We start from the raw sequence: 17,376 nt of genomic DNA on the forward strand, positions 1-17,376 counted from the left end.
GCTGCAGAATGAATTCTCAGAGTTCTAGCAGCTCGGCCCAGCTGAAACAAATGAGCTAAGTATTGCAAGACCTGAGAAGTGGTAGGAGGGGGTTTAAAATTGCTGGACGCCGACTGCATGAATTTTAAAAAGTCAGCCCAAGCTTTTTTATAGGATCGCAAAGTGGACGTAGAAATGGAAGCTGCTACTCCCTGCATGACTAAGTGTTGCCAAGATTCCAGAGGTGCGGTGGAAAATACTCTGGAAGCTTCTGAGCTTCTGGAGCCAGGGACCAGAATCGCTCCATCTGAAAACAGGATAGAGCTTCAGCAATCTCATTAGATATACCGGGGATGAAGCGTGCCGAAAACACAATATTAAACCTCAAACAATGTAGGACGAAGGCCCACAGAAGGGCCGATACCCTGGGAGAACGGGACGACTGTTTTGCCAGCACGTTCACCACCGCCTGGTTGTCGGACCAGAAACATATCCGACGGTCCCTGAATTCAGCGACCCATAAATGCACTGCTACTGCAATGGGAAAAAACTCGAGAAAAGTTAAGTCTCGCGTAATCGCTTCCCCTTGCCATTCAAGCGGCCACCGCATGGCACACCATCTTCCATTCCAGTACAACCCAAAGCCTAAAGAACCAGCAGCATCAGAGTGCACTTGAAAATCATTGTGGAGGTTCAAAACGTCCTGCCACAAGGACACACCATTGAATTCCTCTAGGAATTCCAGCCAGACTTGCAAGTCCGCCCATACCTGCGCGGACAATCGCACTTGATGCTGTGGGGCCCGTAGTCCAGCCGTGAGCCTGGCCAGACGGGAGCAGAAGGGGCGACCAGGCGCCACCACTCTGCATGCAAAATTTAAATGACCCAATAATGACTGAAGCTGCCTCAGAGTAACCTTCCGCAAAGGAAGAATCTCCTGAATAACCTTACGCAACGTAATTATCTTATCTGGGGGTAAGCTGGATGTTTGAGCATTGGTATCCAACCAGATGCCCAAATATATCAATTGAGTTGCTGGGCCTTCAGTTTTATCCACCGCCAAGGGGACCCCCAGTTCTCCCATAAGGGAAGCAAAGGCCTCAAGTAACAAGTGAATAATTATGGTGGCATGCAGTACCCTGGACACCATTACACATTCAACCTCTGAAATATGTAGGTTAAGCCCCTGAACTATGAGGCCTACGTGGATTCTGTAAGCGATTGATTGTGGGTGTAATCCTACACACATTTACCTGGTAATTGTTGGTAATAAGCCACCCTAATCCACTTGATCTTACTTTGGGGTTGGCATTCATATGATTTCTCTCTGTGTGTGTGCTTTAATTCACTCTTGTTCCTTTCTAGATTCAAATTAAATGAGACCTAGAGGTACAAAGGCCTTGTAAATTATATGGTTTTGAAGAATTGTAGATTCTACACAACATGAGTATGCACTTGGCTAGACCAAGCAGAGCATTTCCCCCAATAATTCAAACTGTGAGAGGAAATTCTCCCTTCCAGCTTTCATGAATTCTTCCCTAGTGACTCAATCTCTGGCCCCCCATGAAGCACACTTTTAATCCTACTTGACTCAAATTTAAATTTAGGGAAAACAAAATGCGTTTATAGATACTGTTTGTGTTTTCCTGTAGACCAGGCATCCCCAAACTCAGCCCTCCAGAGGTTTTGGGACTACAATTCCCATCATCCCTGACCACTGGTCCTGTTAGCTAGGGATGATGGGAGTTGTAGTCCCCAAACATCTGGACGGCCAAGTTTGGGGATGCCTGCTGTAGACTATGTGATTTAGAATTTGCTGTCCTTTTTTAAGCACATTTTTTAAAGGGCAACTCCATGAGGAATTTAAAGGGGGCTGTGACAGCACTGTGTCCCCAATCTCCCCAGCGGGTACCAGGGCTGTGTAGAGAGCCCAAGCCAGAAAGAGAGCCTCTCCCTATTGTGAGTGGTACCAGCATGGAGTGACATTCAAGATGGGTAGAAGGAGCCATGGAGGGACTCCATTTCTGATTCCTCAGGAGTAGCCATGCCAGGCTGCTTGACTATTAAAATGGATTGTATGCTGATTTAAGAGGATTTTTTTGGAGGGGGGGGGACTTTGGTTTGCTGAAGAAAGGAGAGGATAGAGAAATGTGAAATAGGAGGACATAAATTAATAATTCAATAAAGGACTGTTTCTACCACAATTATTTTCCATTTATAGTTGTAGCCAATGGACTCTGTTGGATACAATATACGGTAAATACTTGAATTTGGTGCAACGAGCCCCCAGGGATCCTTTGCTGAGTTCCAAAGGTTTGAGGATTGGGACTATGGGAAAAGAGCACCTTGGAATGTAAAGAGGTATACACTTTAAGAAAATACCATCTTGTGGCAAAATAAGGTCATGACAAGAGAAGATAGGTGTGGATAGCAATAAAGATATTTTTGTAACAGACAACTTGGACTTAGTCGACATTTGGAGAACAAAGAATCCCTTGGGAAGAGAGGGGACTTTCTTTTCTGAAGCCAAGATGACATGGACTAGAATCGACCAAATATGGGTAACTAGAGGAATGGCACCAAAGATAAAGAAAGCAGAGATTTGTCCAAAAACCAGCTCCGACCATAATGCTATAAGGATGGAGATGAAACTAATATCAACTGGCTCTTTCAGATGGAGGATGAATGACTCCTTATTTAGAGATGAAGACGTGATTAAGAAGGCCCAAAAAACTTTGAGAGACTATTTTGAGATAAATATGAACACTAATGTTGAAAAAAGAGTAATCTGGGACTCAAGCAAAGCGGTCATGAGAGGGTTCCTGATACAACAGAATGCAATAAAGAAGAAAAGTCAAAATGAGAAGAAAGACAAAATTTTGGAGAAAATAAAAGAAAGTGAGAAGAAATTGAGAGCAAAACCAAAATCGCAGGAGATTTTGAGAGAAATAAAGTTATATCAAGTACAATATATGAAAATGATCAATCAAGAAATAGAATGGAAAATTAAACAAATGAGACAAAAAACATTTGAATCAGCTAATAAATGTGGGAAATTGTTGGCTTGGCAAATGAAAAAAAGACAAAAACTTAATACTATTATAAATTTAGAAGTGGAAGGAAAGAACATACAGAACCCAGCCGAGATCAGAAACTGTTTCCAGAGGTATTTTAAACAATTATATACACAAGGGCCACAGAAAGAAATTGATATAGGTCGATTTTTGAAGATAAATGGATTACAAAAAATCTCTCAAGAAAGTAAATTAATGTTGAACTATAAAATATCTGAACAGGAAGTAAAAGGTGCCATTCAAAACATGCAATTAGGCAAATCTCCAGGACCAGATGGGCTGACTTCTAGATACTATAGATCTTTAAAAGAGTGGTTAGTACAACCTCTAAAGGGAGTCTGTAATGAAATATTGGAAGGGAAAAGGGCACCAGAGTTGTGGAAAGAAGCATATATTACACTTATACCGAAAACAGAGACTGAAAAGACTCAGCTTAAGAACTACCGCCCCATATCATTACTTAATGTGGATTACAAAATTTTTGCAGATATTTTAGCCAAGAGATTGAAAAAACTGTTGATGGAAGAGATTCATAAAGACCAAGCAGGCTTTCTCCCGGGTAGATACTTGTCTGACAATTTGAGGAATATAATTAATATTTTGGAAAAACTAGAAGTGAATATCAACACTAAGGCAGTTTTGATATTTGTGGATGCGGAGAAAGCTTTTGATAATATCTCTTGGAGTTTTATGAAGAAGAACTTACAAGGGATGGGGATGGGTGAAGGATTTGAAAATGGTATAGGTGCAATTTATTCTGAACAAAAGGCCAAGTTAATTGTTAATAATGAGGTGACGGAGGAATTTAAGATAGAAAAAGGGACACGACAAGGCTGCCCAATTTCCCCATTGCTTTTTATATCAGTCCTGGAGGTTTTGCTAAATATGATTAGAAGGGACCAGTTGGTTAAAGGTATACAAGTCGGAGCTAGACAGTATACCGTAAATTGAGAGCTTTTGCAGACGATTTAGTATTGACATTACAGGAGCCAGAATCTAGTACTAAAAGAGTTTTGGAACTGATTCAAATATTTGGTCAAGTTGCGGGATTTAAACTGAATAAGTTAAAAACAAAGGTTTTAGAGAAAAATTTAACTGCGATTGAAAGAGAAAGGTTTCAGAATGAGACAGGTTTAACAGTGGTTAAGAAAGTGAAATACCTTGGGATTAATATGACAGCTAAAAATGGGAACTTATTTAAAGACAATTACGAAAAATGTTGGACGGAAGTGAAAAAAGACTTAGAAATTTGGTCAAATTTGAAGCTTTCACTGCTAGGCCGTATTGCTGCGATAAAAATGAATGTATTGCCTAGAATGTTATTTTTGTTTCAAACATTGCAAATTTAGGACAAAATGGACTGTTTCAAGAAGTGGCAGAGAGATATCTCCAGATTTGTCTGGCAGGGCAAGAAGCCTAGAATAAAATTTAAAATATTAACGGATGCAAAGGAAAGAGGCGGATTTGCCCTGCCAGACCTTAAACTTTACTATGAATCAGCAGCTTTTTGCTGGTTGAAAGAATGGCTACTTCTGGAAAACGCAGACATTTTGGATTTAGAAGGTTTTAATAATGTATTTGGATGGCATGCATACTTGTGGTATGATAAGGTCAAAGCACACAAAGCATTTAAAAACCATATTGTCAGGAAAGCATTGTTTAATGTTTGGATAAGATATAAGGACGTACTGGAAAACAAAACCCCAAGGTGGCTGTCACCGATGGAAGCGAAAGCTCAGAAAAAGCTCAATATGGAGGTCAAATGGCCGAAATATTGGGAAATTTTGGAACAAGATGGAGATAGACTGAAACTGCAGAGTTTTGAGAAATTAAAAAACAAAGTGCAAGACTGGCTTCATTATTATCAGATAATGGAGGCATATAATTTGGACAAGAAAATTGGCTTCCAAGTGGAAAAATCAAAATTAGAAACAGAACTGTTAGAACCCAAAACTAAGATTTTATCAAAGATGTATAACTTGCTGTTGAACTGGAATACTCAGGATGAAATGGTGAAATCTGCTATGATTAAATGGGCACAAGATGTTGGACAAAACATTGTGATAGCTGACTGGGAACAGTTATGGACCACAGGTATGAAGTTTACGGCATGTAATGCTTTAAGAGAGAATATTATGAAAATGATATACAGGTGGTACATGACACCAGTCAAGCTTGCAAAAATCTATCACTTGCCCGACAAATAATGGGAGAGGAGGAGCAACACCTTGCTGACCTGTTATTAGAAAACATTCCAGACCTTCCATTTCCCAGAACCCAGCGAGCCTTAAAAGTAGGAGAGAAAGAACTCAAAGACAGAGGGCACTTAGCAGCCCCCGTACAGCAGGTGATGATGATGACGAATGAGGAAGTGGGAAAGAAGGGGGGTGCAGATTAACTGAGGACAACACCATTATCCAAGAGGCTGGGGTCTAGAGCCTCTCTGTGTTCGAAATGAAAAAGGACTGTAAGAAACTTTTCCTTGTCTTTATACTTTCCTGGGCAACCAGCCAGAAGCTTCTGGAAACTATGAAAACAGTTGAGAAAGAAAGCATCATCACACACCCAACATTTGCCTAATGATAAGTCTGTACAAAGCATTATAATGTATGGCAGATGATCTGGCCTGCCATTCACTGGTTACCAAGAGCGGCTCAGAGCCCATCTGCAAAACCGCCTGCCTAGGAGGGCAAATGGACCTCTCAAACTTAAAACTTATTTTCTATGAAATGCAGGGGGAAAGGGAGGTATTCGTACAAAGACCATAGATAGTTTATCCTCCCCAGCTTTGGTACTAGAAATGTAAAGCCCCTCAAAATCTGCATAAACCCCAGCACAGTGGTTCCTCAAAATTACCAACCATGGGCTGCTTGTAAATTGCTGAGGTTTCTGGTGGACCATTTAATTATATTTTTCCTGCCTCTGACTGCAATTGTACTGTGCTGTGATAGTTGTTTGTTATATTTTGATGGCTTCGTTTATTCCTTATATTGCATTTTCATGTATTACAGTTGCATGCCATAGAATTCTGTAGAAATCAATTGATAAAGTGTTCTAGTCTGCTGCAGACCACCTAAATAAAGCTCATAGACCACAGGTTGAGAGAATCCTTGCCAAGGGGATGGATTGTTTTCATTTTCTCAAATCTCCAGGGCCTGATGAACTGCATCCAAGGGTACACAATAAGTTTTTGGATGTAATCTCAGAGTTGCTGGAGGAAATTGTGTGCCTCCTCCCACCCCTAGCCGCATTATCTCCTTGTCAGGACAATGATTCACAGCAGGGGTTCTTGACCATGGACCCCTAGGCCATGGCCCCCTAGGCTTCCATGCGTGGACTTTAGGGGCCCCATGAACCAGGCACCAAAAATTATTCTCCCTCCCTTTATTTCCTTCCCGTGCCTTAGAAAATTGTCTTTGTGAAAAGAATTCTGCAAAGGGGCTCCACTGCTTTCATCAGATTCTAAAAAGGGCCTATGAGCACCTGTGCTCAAAGGTTAAGAACCACTGATCTACAAGGAGCAACAAGAAACATCTACGCTGTGGCTAAAAGATGAGGCCTTTGCAGAGAGAAGTATACTTTTGCAGTGCAAGGTCAATGAATTCCACTACCAATTGTGTCAATGCCAAAAGGTAGATTTTATTAGATGATGAGCAATAGGTAATAGAAACAAGAATCAGTTAACAAATTGACCATAAATACAAGTCATACAGACCAATGCAGTGTCTACAATCGCAGGGAATATAAGCAGTTAGTGACTTTCATAACATTTTACTTGTACTTCTGCATAAGATAGAATATATCAGGGTATAGTTTCTTTGGAGGATCCAGACCCCATAAAAAATCGCCATGTTGCCATTCAGGAATATACTTATGGAAAACTAAATTAGAGATTCGAGGAAGCAACAGCTGGATGTCCTTTCTGTTTATTACAATATCATGTCCACCATACCACACAGCAGTTGGCACAACCATGTCTTCGATTTGATAGAATGGAGGAGTGGTCTGTGGATGAAAATATCAGAATGATTACAACGGTCTTCATCTGCCAATCTTAGATTTTACCTGTTTTCTTAGCTGTCTGATGGTTCATATGCAGAACCATCAAAACTCTGGGATGTGTGACCTATGTATCTGGAAAATGTTTCCTTGAGCATTAGTATCAGATTTTCTTCTCCATTGTATTAATGAATCTGTCACGTATTAATTGTTTACTGTGCATTCTTGATTTATGTGTAGGACAACTGCTTGACTGGATTGAGCATCGGATATACCAACATTGTGGGATGTACAATGACATTGAGGATGTGTATCAGGATTAATGTGCATGCCTGCTAAAGTTCAGCTTGGCACATTTAGCCTCTGGACTTAATCGTCTTTCAGGTACCAGTGAGCAGGCTTTAGAAAGCTGCCCATATGACTTCAGTTTTGAAGTTCTCAGAATATTTCTTTCCTTCTGCCATTGCATGGCTTCACAGCTGCTTCTACATTCATGCTTCTACAAACAAGATAACAGTTTTGAAACTGTAGATATACATACACAAACACACACATGCTGAACATGTGCAGCTTTATATATTTAAAGTATTTCAAACATAGCACCACCATGACTATAGGAATAAAACTGAGTTTGCTTCTGCTGCTCTGAGGTTAAACACATCTCCTTGGGAATAAGCAACATTCTGATGTAAGAAAAGGATAATATGATTTCAAAGTAAAAGAAAAGAAAAGAAGATCTCTAACCACATAAATGCCAGGGTGGTCACCCCTGACTATAAAATATTCGTTGGAATACTGCATGCTGGCCATGGTGCTGGAGTCAGGCTGGTTTGTCACTGCCAGTGTTATCTGGTGCTCTTTAGGTGATCATTTGGGCTGTGGAATCCGGGACCTCAGCCATGTGGTCCAGGCATGGCTGCACAAGGAATAGTGGGAAGCATCAAGGGTTTACCAGGAGAGGGATGGGACCTAGGTTTACAATGTTGGTATCCATCTGTCTTGGGAGAGAATGGAGTGCGTTTCCAGGGGTGAAGTCCAACCACTGCACTAGCAGCACCAAAGTGACCTGGGCTACCCAGACAATAAGATCACCATCTCGGCTGCACTGATGTGGTCCAAAGGAAGTAGAGCAATGCATTTGGCACCAGCTTGGCTGCAGAAGGTGCTAGAAGGAGGCATACAAGGCCCCACCCAACTGTCTCCGAATTTATGCCTGGTTTACTCCTGAAACTCTTTACCGTATTGTATATAGCTTTGTTCTTACTGCCATAGTCAAAATATTTCAGTTCTCTTGATTTAAAAACCTATAAAATAAAGGGGAAAGTACAGAATTTTCAAATTTTTAATGCAGGCATCTTTATAACATACACAAAGAACCCTGTCCCTAATCCCTGCAAAAATTGTGAAAACTTTTCTTTAAATAGATAGTTTTAATAGATCTGTTTTTTTCAAATACAATCTGTTTTTAGCAATATTTTGCATACTTTGCAAATTAATAAGTAAATGATATTGGATCCCTTATACAATCATTTCAAAAATCAATCCTTAATGTTCGCTATCCTAGTAATGGCCAAACTGTGTAAGCTAATGAGAAACTGCAATGTGCAAATTAAAACTTAACTATCACTTCAGATATAATGAATAAAAAATCACTTGATGTTTGAAGTTTAAGAACTACTCTTTAGGCAACGAAATTGAATAGTTTCTCTTTATTTCTTCTTTTGCATGACCCTATTTAAGAATATTTTCTTTTGCTTTCATTGGCATATTATGATTCTCAGTTTCTACACCTGTAGACGCATATCGCATGTAACCTGGCAACTACACCAGCAGTAACTCAGAGCGACAAAGATCCTGTGAGTGGCAGCTTGTCATATACCATTTATTGCTATATTGTTTTTCATTTACTGTAACATTCCTGTCACCTTCTGAAAATTTAAAAAAGAAAACCCTTAAATATTCACACACATTAAACATTCACTTGAACATTAAATGGCCTCTAAATTTTGAAATAAGGAAAAATATGCATTAAAGCTCACCTGGGCCAAGTGGATCATGTTTTTTACAGAACCATAATCAGGAATAATTCCAAAATACGCATCTATTCGAGTCTGTGGGGGGAAATAAGTATGGAAATGTTTTTAAGAATTGAACTAGCAAAAAGATCACAAGCATTAGAGCAATACAATATCCAAATACCTTGAGAAATTTAAAGGGATATTGCATAAGAAAACATACATCTCAGGAAAGATGTGGTTGTGAGTTTCATGCCGATTTGCATTTTTTAAAAAATATATATATACTATTTTAAGCATCATTCCGTGGTCAATAAGCGCAGGACACCTTTGCCCAGCAGCCCTGTGGCCCACAGATTGCGGAAAAACTTTGCTCAGTATCTTGTTTGTGTGGTGGGCTCATGGGGGAAAACTGTCCCATGAGCCCTTGCAAAGAAGATTGGAAAGCCTGTATAAGGCTGCTGCCTATGATACTCAAGGCCAATTTGCCATGAAAGCTTCCTACCCACCCACACTAGGGTTAGAGCATTCACTGAGCAATTTGGGTCACTGGTTGAGAGGGCAAGCAAATAATCTTAAATAACTCAACCTGATTGGCACTTGCTTTATCTCCGTGAAATTATGGCCTTCCTTTGTTAGGTGAAGAATGTTGTTTGTATGAGGGCATGAATGTCACTGGGCAGAATCAACACAGTATAAGGGGGGGCTATAAGGGACCTGAGGTGATGATTGATCATGGCACCCACAAGCTTAGTGTTGGGGTATCTGCCCAGAAGGAATCTGCACCCTGGTCACCCAGTGAGACCTTACTTGCCTAGCTTGCACCTCAGGAAGAATCTGAACCACACTGGCTGACTCTCATGTAACAGGTTTGGGGTGATCCAAACCCAGCAGATCCATTCTATCAACATGGGGCTTCTGGAATGATCCTGGGATCCAGTGCCATGCCAACCCTTACCCTGTCTGCTGCTGTCTGATTTTATCCCATCACCATTGTACAATCTTGTTATTTTGCTGCAATCTATGGGTCACATAATGTGCCTGTCTGGAAAATAGTTCATACATTATTATTTTTTGTTTCTTGAGACCCATCTTGTGAATTTCTTGAAATTAAAAGATGGGCTATAAAGATTACAAATAAATAACAAGTTAAGTTGTGGGAGTGGCTGCTCTGTACAGCTCCAAACACTGCTGGATGTCAGGCACAGAATGTCCTCCCCTCCCTTCGGGAACTTCACAGATAATAATTAATCAGCAGTTGATAGGTTTATAGTCCTTTGATTACAACATCATGTTACAAGCACAAATATACAGCTCTCTGCAAGGAGGAAAGTTGGCTACTCTGAATCCTTCTTCCAACTTCCAAAGCATTCAAGGCACCAATGGGAAGTTCCTCCCCCTCTCTGCCTCCTTTGCTCTCTGATACGTTCAGACCGCCGAGTCCATGGGGGGGGGTCCCCCACACTCTCAATTGACGTCTTGACTAGCTGTCCCCTCCCTTCCGGTTCCCTTGTCATTATTTCACAACTGGGTAACTCCTCCCTAAGCTCCTGTCTCTCTCTCTCTGCTTCTGAACACACTGTGCACAAGGGGAATGACTCTTCCGCCTCCAGCTCTCCATCAGAGAAAAGCTGGTCTGTCTTAGAATGCATCCCACAGTCCTCGTCGTCAGACCATTCCCTGACTCTAGACTACAAGAGCAACTTGCCGCCATGTTCTGCCTCCATGGACAGAGGCAATAAAGCTTCTGAACGCAAGTTGCTCTTGAGCTCAGGTCCTGCTTGAGGGTTTGGCCACCTGACTGGCTACTGTGAGAACAGGGCACTGGACTAGCTGGGCCATTGACCTGATCCAGCAGGTTCTTCTTAGGCTCTTAACTGCCCTCATCCCTGACCCTTCGACAGGCAAACAGAGATGAATGGGAGTTGGAATCTGACACCATCTGAAGGGCCACCAGTTTTCTACCCCGGGAGATATCAACAGATAAAGAAAACAACAAAAGCCATATAGTTTATCCCTTCTGTAATATACCAGGGTCTCTTCCACAAAGATTCTTCTCCATTCTGGCTCAAACATGTACAGACATTGGTCATTCAATTACACATTTAGGTCTCCAATGCTATACAGGCATAACTTGAAGCATGTACTATTGAACTCCATCATGTTAGTTACTCAATATGCAATTCAAAGCATGGTTAATTTATCTTTAAATATTAGAATAAAATATATTGCTGTTGTGGGGACTGGAGTATGGTATTTTGCCAATATGTTTAGCAAAATAAAGAGTCAACATACCACGTTTAAGTTATTTGGATTGCGTCCGGAGCCAAGGAACATAAATTGGATGCAAATCTCGTCCATTACTGGATAGCTACAAAACTTGGCAATCAGTCTTTTCAATTTGTTACTTAAAAAGACAAATTCTTTATTCCCCCATATCAGCTGTAAAATTAAACACACAGAGAGATCTTGGTGATTCTCTTTAGAATTAATTTCCAAGCATTTAGAAATTAAATCCTCTTAATTAAACCAGGTATAGCATGACCCCCCCCCCACCAATGTATAAGCTTGAGGGTTGAACTGCCCATATCACTAAATTGATTATGCTAGAAGACTGCATTAACACACTCGGGAAGCCCAACTTCGGCACGCACTACACTAATGATTCCTCTGCCCCCTGTCTCCATGCATCACCCAGCCCCCTCTGGGCACCACCCAATACGGCCGCTTCCACAGTCTCCATGCGCCACATCTTGTTGGCTCCGCACTTCACCCACGACTGGACCAGGCCTGAAATCCAGAGGAAAGGCAGTGGGTGGGACAATGGAGCCAGTCACAACTGCAGCAGGCCCTGTGGGGCCTTTGAGAGAGTGCATGGGCCTCCCAGGAGCCCCGTGGTGCCTGCTACAACTGTGTCGGACTGCTTCATGCCATCCCACTGCTGCGGGCCAAGGCAGGCAGCATGCAGAGGTGGCTTACCACCACAGCGGGCAGAGGTGGTCTCAGAGGCAGTGGGTGGCAGTGAGGACCCCAGGGTCCCATGGGTTTGGCGCCTATGAAGACACTACCAAAACCTATGAGAAATACCTACTTTCATTAATCCATCAGGAAGATTGCAAAATAGCACTGCAGGTCCACTGGTGCCCACAAATGTGTAGATAGGAGCCAAAGTCATGTAGAGCTTGACTTTCTGAGTAAGCTGTGGCCTGAGTGAAAAGGCAATTAAACCTGCCAAAGAGAAAGAATTCCAGAATTCAGCAGCTATTCCAGATAAACCAGAGTCAATATGCACACTCAGTCTTTGGGTCTCTCATACTGGGGAATGGTCTTATCCTAGTGGAAGAGCACATTCATATGTGTTCAACCCAGGTGTCTCAAGGTAGAGCTGGGAAAGACCCAAGAAAGCTGATGCCAGTCAGTGTTGACAATGTTGAGATACAGGAACCAACGGTCTGACTTGATACTACAGCTCTCTATGTTCCCATATGCTTGTCTGCAACCAGTTTGCAGAGGCCTCAAAACCAATACCAAAAACAGCATTTCTGTTTCTGCTTGTTGATCCTTCAATCTGAATTATTAGATTGGAACTATACCTGTGATGCAAATTTTGGATTGTAAGAAGGTTTTAAAATTAAGGGCTCAGGCAGTAAATGGATTCCATTCATTTCATATTACTTACCAAGTGTCCCACCCTGAGAGTAGCTGATAAAATACAATCCTTCTTGCTTAGTTTTCCGCAGGATAAAATTTATTGTTGCTGGAATATCATATATCGCAATTTCATGGAAGCTATAGAACATTACAGAAACAAAATGCAGGTGAAGTTTTCTCCCCTTAGCCTACTGTTGCATTAGTAGAGTACACTGTTAGAGGTGTGTATGGACTCTGCCCCAAATAATGAGGTGAATGGGATTATTTGGGCGGTGATCTCCCATTCCTAAATGGGATTGTGCCTTTAAAAAGAATGTTAAGAGAGTTAAACGTGTGGCTGTCCACCCACCGCTGCCCCATTGACATCTTTGTATTGCTCCAGGTGAACCCAGACCCAGGCAATCTAGAGCTTCATCTACACATTCCCAGCAAATCCCAGATTGGCCAGATTCAGTTCAGGATCTAGGATTCATCCAGAGTGAATGCACAGTCCTAGTTATGATCCTTATCTATATCTCAGAGCTCTACAAATTCAGCCTGCATGAATATAGAGAAAGTCATGCATTTTGTCATGTTGATGTAGGCTCTAAAAATAACAAGAAAGGGAACCATAGTCCACCATTTCCCTTTTTTGGAAGTCTTTCCAGGACTGAAGCACTTCTGACACAACAGAAGGAAAAAAGATATGTTGGTATCAGTTATAATTCAGAGACAGTAATTATTACAATTGTCTCAACTATCCAAGCTACAAGTTGTGCCTTTATACCTGAAATTCCAAAATGCTTCTTGGTCAATTGACAGAGTCTTGTGTCTTCTAGACCAGCTGTTCCCTCTAGTATTTATTATCCAAACATCATAGCCAGCATCTGCTAGAGCAAATCCCAGGCTATTCTTGGGAGGATTTATAATCCAGGTCCTACCTTCACCCAAAACACCATGTACCAGTAAAACAACTGGCCTAGGACCTGGTAGGAGGGGAACAGAAACAAAGTGGGCATTAGATAATATTGTTCTCAGTAGGAGTTGTTGTTAGCCACTTAATATAATAATACATATACTGTTTAATGCTAGATAGGTCTCTAAGTAGTTTACAAAATACAAAAACCCAATACACATATAAGCATCCATCATTAAAATATCCAGCAAAACAATTCATTAAAATAATGCAGCAAGTAAAATAGGACACTCAGATCAAGAACTCACAGTAATGCCTGTGTAGACAAGTCATTCCTTTGCTTTTCAAGAAAGATTCCATAGCTTGCAAAGGGCTGTTAGAAAGGGAACTAATTCTAGATCAAGTTGAACATGACCAAAAAGGAACTAATTCCAGTTCACATTTGTCCACTTACAAAATGAACTGTTTTATGTTCAGTTCAGATATTAGTTCAAATTATCCCCAACATTTTTTTTATCAGCATTCAGAAAGTTACAAGCTGCTGTGCTGATGTATAAAATATAGGCAAACACACATTAAAACACACACAGTTGGATGTGACTTATTTTCTGCAACAATTAGGAACTTTAAGCTTAAGAACTTCTAGGCTATGCTGAATCCTTTCAGTACACTTCCTTAAAAAAACACCAACCAGTTACACTCCAGAATTACCTCTCTTCCCAGAACTGTGCATTCCATAAGGAATTCTGTTTGCTTGCAAGTAGTAGCCATCCTCTGTCAAAATCTCATGCTCTTCACTGGGGTATCCCCAATATTGAATGATTTCATTCTGCAAGAATAAAGAAAGGCTCGGCAGACTGAGACTTCTATTCTAAATCTAGATGTGCTACAGGGGATTTTAGTTACAATGGTGCTGAGGAGAAGAGAAAAAAGTTCCGGATTCTGCCTTTGTCCCCTGCTGGCTGTAATGAACAAAAGCAGAGGAGGCGCAATCAATACACTATGTATTAATCATGAAACAAAATATGTCATCTGGCCTTGGAGTCAGCTAAATCCATCCATTGCAATCTATCAAGCCCTCTTTGGAGTAACTCAGGCAGGCTCAGAAATGCTTCTGTGAAAAGCAAATGCTTTGGAATATCACTTAAAAGAAATATGTACAAATTATTTTGTCCTAGCAATAGCCTGTTGTTTTCAAATGCATCTGAACAAGCAACTCACAATAGTCATGAATTCTTGGGGATTCAAGTGCCGTTTCCTTAGGAATTCTTCTGACTCGATTGTCTGTTGGATTAAACACGCCACTGCCAAAAGCAGCCACATTCTTGAGGTGGTTCGGACAGGTAATGGCCCCAGTTTGCGCCTCATGAGTAAGGATTTTTCCACCGTATGTGAGTTGCTTCATATCACTTCAAGCTCCAAGTTGCTTCAGAGCATGATTAAGGTACTGGCTCATACCTGGCTGTAAATTATAGAGCATCTCCCACTGAACATGGAGAATCTCTTGCTGAGCTTTTGTTTGGTGGAAGGATTACTTGAACAAAGTTGCCCAACTTACTGGAGGCTGAAGGAGCAACACAGTCTGAACAACACTTCCAGAAAGACTCCATGAAATGCAAACAAAATGCTTACTACAACCAGTGCTCTTTTCTGGTCGGAGCACACTGGAATGTGGTTCTAGCACGTCTCAGATAAGAACTTACTGTCACAACTTCATGGGGAGTTCCGACACCTTTTTTGGGCGGGAGGAGGAAGCACTATGGCAAAGGCTCACAGAACTTAATCCTATTAAAGTGAAATGGCTAGCCCCTCACCTGAAAGGCTGAGTCCCAAACTGAAGGAGAGCAGCAATTGTGCAAATGAAGCAATGTCACAGCAAACCAGCTCAGATGGAAAATGAGATGGTTATGAAGAAAATGAAAATTTGGGCTGTATGGTATCAACTGCACACCTGAACCAAAGATAATGGGGATTTATTGGAAATATGCCCCACAGAACTTGTTGGGACTTTCTTTGAATAAGCAGGCATGGAAGCAGACAATCATCAGATGAGGAATTAATGACACCAAATAGCATGCTGGGAAATTGTTATGTACTGAAGTTCTGACCCTGGGCCAGCAGGGGGATACTGTAGATAGTTTTCACTCAGGTCCACATATGCAAATAAGGGATTAGAAGTGACGTTCAGTGATTGGATAGTTACAGAAAGTGTTACAGTTGCGTTGTAGTGGAGCTCTATATAAACAGGCTGGCTGAACCCTTCAGTTCAGTTCTGTTCTGGCCTGGGAATAAACAAGAGCTGTTTGAAGAATCGCTGTGTCTTTTTTTAAAAAATATATTTATTAACTTTTCAAAGTTTATACAAAAAAGACAAAATACAAAAATACAAAAATTAAAAACACATATAATTTAATTTACTTGTTTTCTTTTAACTTATTTCTCAGACCTCCTTATACCTCCCCTTTTTGTATTCCAATTCAAATTATTCATTCAGCAAATCCTCACCCTTAATTTTCACTTAATTTTACACCTTTCTTTCTTATTTTTCCCCCAATTATCTTAATCATTACAGCTGGTAACCACTTATTCAGTCCAACATCAATCTAACATTCACTAATTTTATAATATTTCCCAAGATAGTCCTTAAATTTCTTCCAATCTTCTTCCGCCGTCTCTCTTCCCTGGTTTCGGATTCTGCCAGTCATTTCTGCCAGTCCCATGTAGTCTATCACCTTCATCTGCCATTCTTCCAGGGTGGATAGATCTTGTGTCTTCCAGTACTTTGCAATAAGTATTCTTGCTGCCGTTGTTGCATACATAAAAAATGTTCTGTCTTTCTTTGGCACCAATTGGCCGACCATGCCCAGGAGAAAGGCCTCTGGTTTCTTCAGGAAGGTATATTTAAATACCTTTTTCAGTTCATTATATATCATTTCCCAGAAAGCCTTAATTTTTGGGCACGTCCACCAAAGGTGAAAGAATGTACCTTCAGTTTCTTTACATTTCCAACATTTGTTATCGGGCAAATGATAAATTTTTGCAAGCTTGACTGGGGTCATGTACCACCTATATATCATTTTCATAATATTCTCCTGTAATGGGAATTAGGGGTTGCTTGCACGTAAGTTGCCACCACTCTCGGCGAGGTTGCCTGGAAAAACCATTCCCTGGCTGGACAGTCCTGATTCTGCGTCTGTCTCAGTCACTGGCAGAATCCGTCAGTGGGCGTTTCCTGAACTTCTTCCAACATAAAAGTTCCTTGAAGGATAGTCTCCGCCTAGCCTCCCTGCGCAGAAGTCTTCTGCGCAGGGTGGGTGTGGGCAGTGGAGGACCAATGCTCTCCCCACTGGTCTCTGGCGAAGAGTCCTGGAGCCATCCCTCCGAAGCTCGCCTCCGCCCGCCTTTCTCCCTGGTGTAACGCTGATTTCCTTCCCCAGTCACTGAGTCCCCTCCTTTCCTGCTGGGACCTTCTCCGGCATCGCTCGGGAGCCCTTCCTCCACTCCTGACTGCGATGGCAGTTCCCTGACATCCACCTCCCCCCCAGGACCCCCTCCACCTCTGGCCCGCTCCTTTGATCCAATCTCGTCCCTTTCCTCGGCCGACGATGCGGGGAATCCCCTGAAGGAACTGCCCCCATCCTATGATGATTCAAACTCTACTTCCCACCTCCTCCTGTCTCCTCCCGCGGGGTAACCTTCCCAGTCCGATTCCTCTCCAGCTGACACCTCTCCTCCATCCCCTTCAGAGCCCGAAAACCCCACA

General features: G+C 41.6%; 1 protein-coding gene and 1 long non-coding RNA gene across 5 annotated transcripts; one reads left to right on the plus strand and one right to left on the minus strand.

Annotated features, from left to right (window-relative positions):
* Positions 1 to 5,436: 5,436 nt before the first annotated feature.
* On the plus strand, positions 5,437 to 7,786 carry LOC308584816. The gene is made up of 2 exons (XR_014007032.1): positions 5,437 to 5,498; positions 7,451 to 7,786. It is a non-coding gene; the product is annotated as an uncharacterized lncRNA (long non-coding RNA).
* On the minus strand, positions 6,668 to 15,898 carry LOC308584730 (lipase member M-like). 4 transcript variants are annotated; one of them, XM_081189735.1, is made up of 9 exons: positions 15,722 to 15,898; positions 14,325 to 14,442; positions 13,485 to 13,683; positions 12,747 to 12,856; positions 12,159 to 12,295; positions 11,363 to 11,509; positions 9,092 to 9,163; positions 8,291 to 8,356; positions 6,668 to 7,058 (listed from the first exon to the last, which is right to left on the minus strand). In XM_081189735.1, the coding sequence occupies exons 2-9, from the start codon at positions 14,344 to 14,346 to the stop codon at positions 6,825 to 6,827; spliced, it is 987 nt and encodes a 328-aa protein (XP_081045861.1). In that variant the 5' UTR covers positions 14,347 to 14,442; positions 15,722 to 15,898; the 3' UTR covers positions 6,668 to 6,824. The 4 variants fall into 4 exon arrangements, with proteins under 4 accessions (XP_081045861.1, XP_081045858.1, XP_081045859.1 ...); XM_081189732.1 differs by lacking the exon at positions 15,722 to 15,898 and adding an exon at positions 14,835 to 15,400; XM_081189733.1 differs by lacking the exons at positions 14,325 to 14,442; positions 15,722 to 15,898 and adding an exon at positions 14,835 to 15,403.
* Positions 15,899 to 17,376: the final 1,478 nt, after the last annotated feature.

Source organism: Podarcis bocagei (genome assembly GCF_964188305.1).
Source record: "Podarcis bocagei genome assembly, chromosome: 4".
Classification (NCBI taxonomy): Eukaryota; Metazoa; Chordata; class Lepidosauria; order Squamata; family Lacertidae; genus Podarcis; species Podarcis bocagei.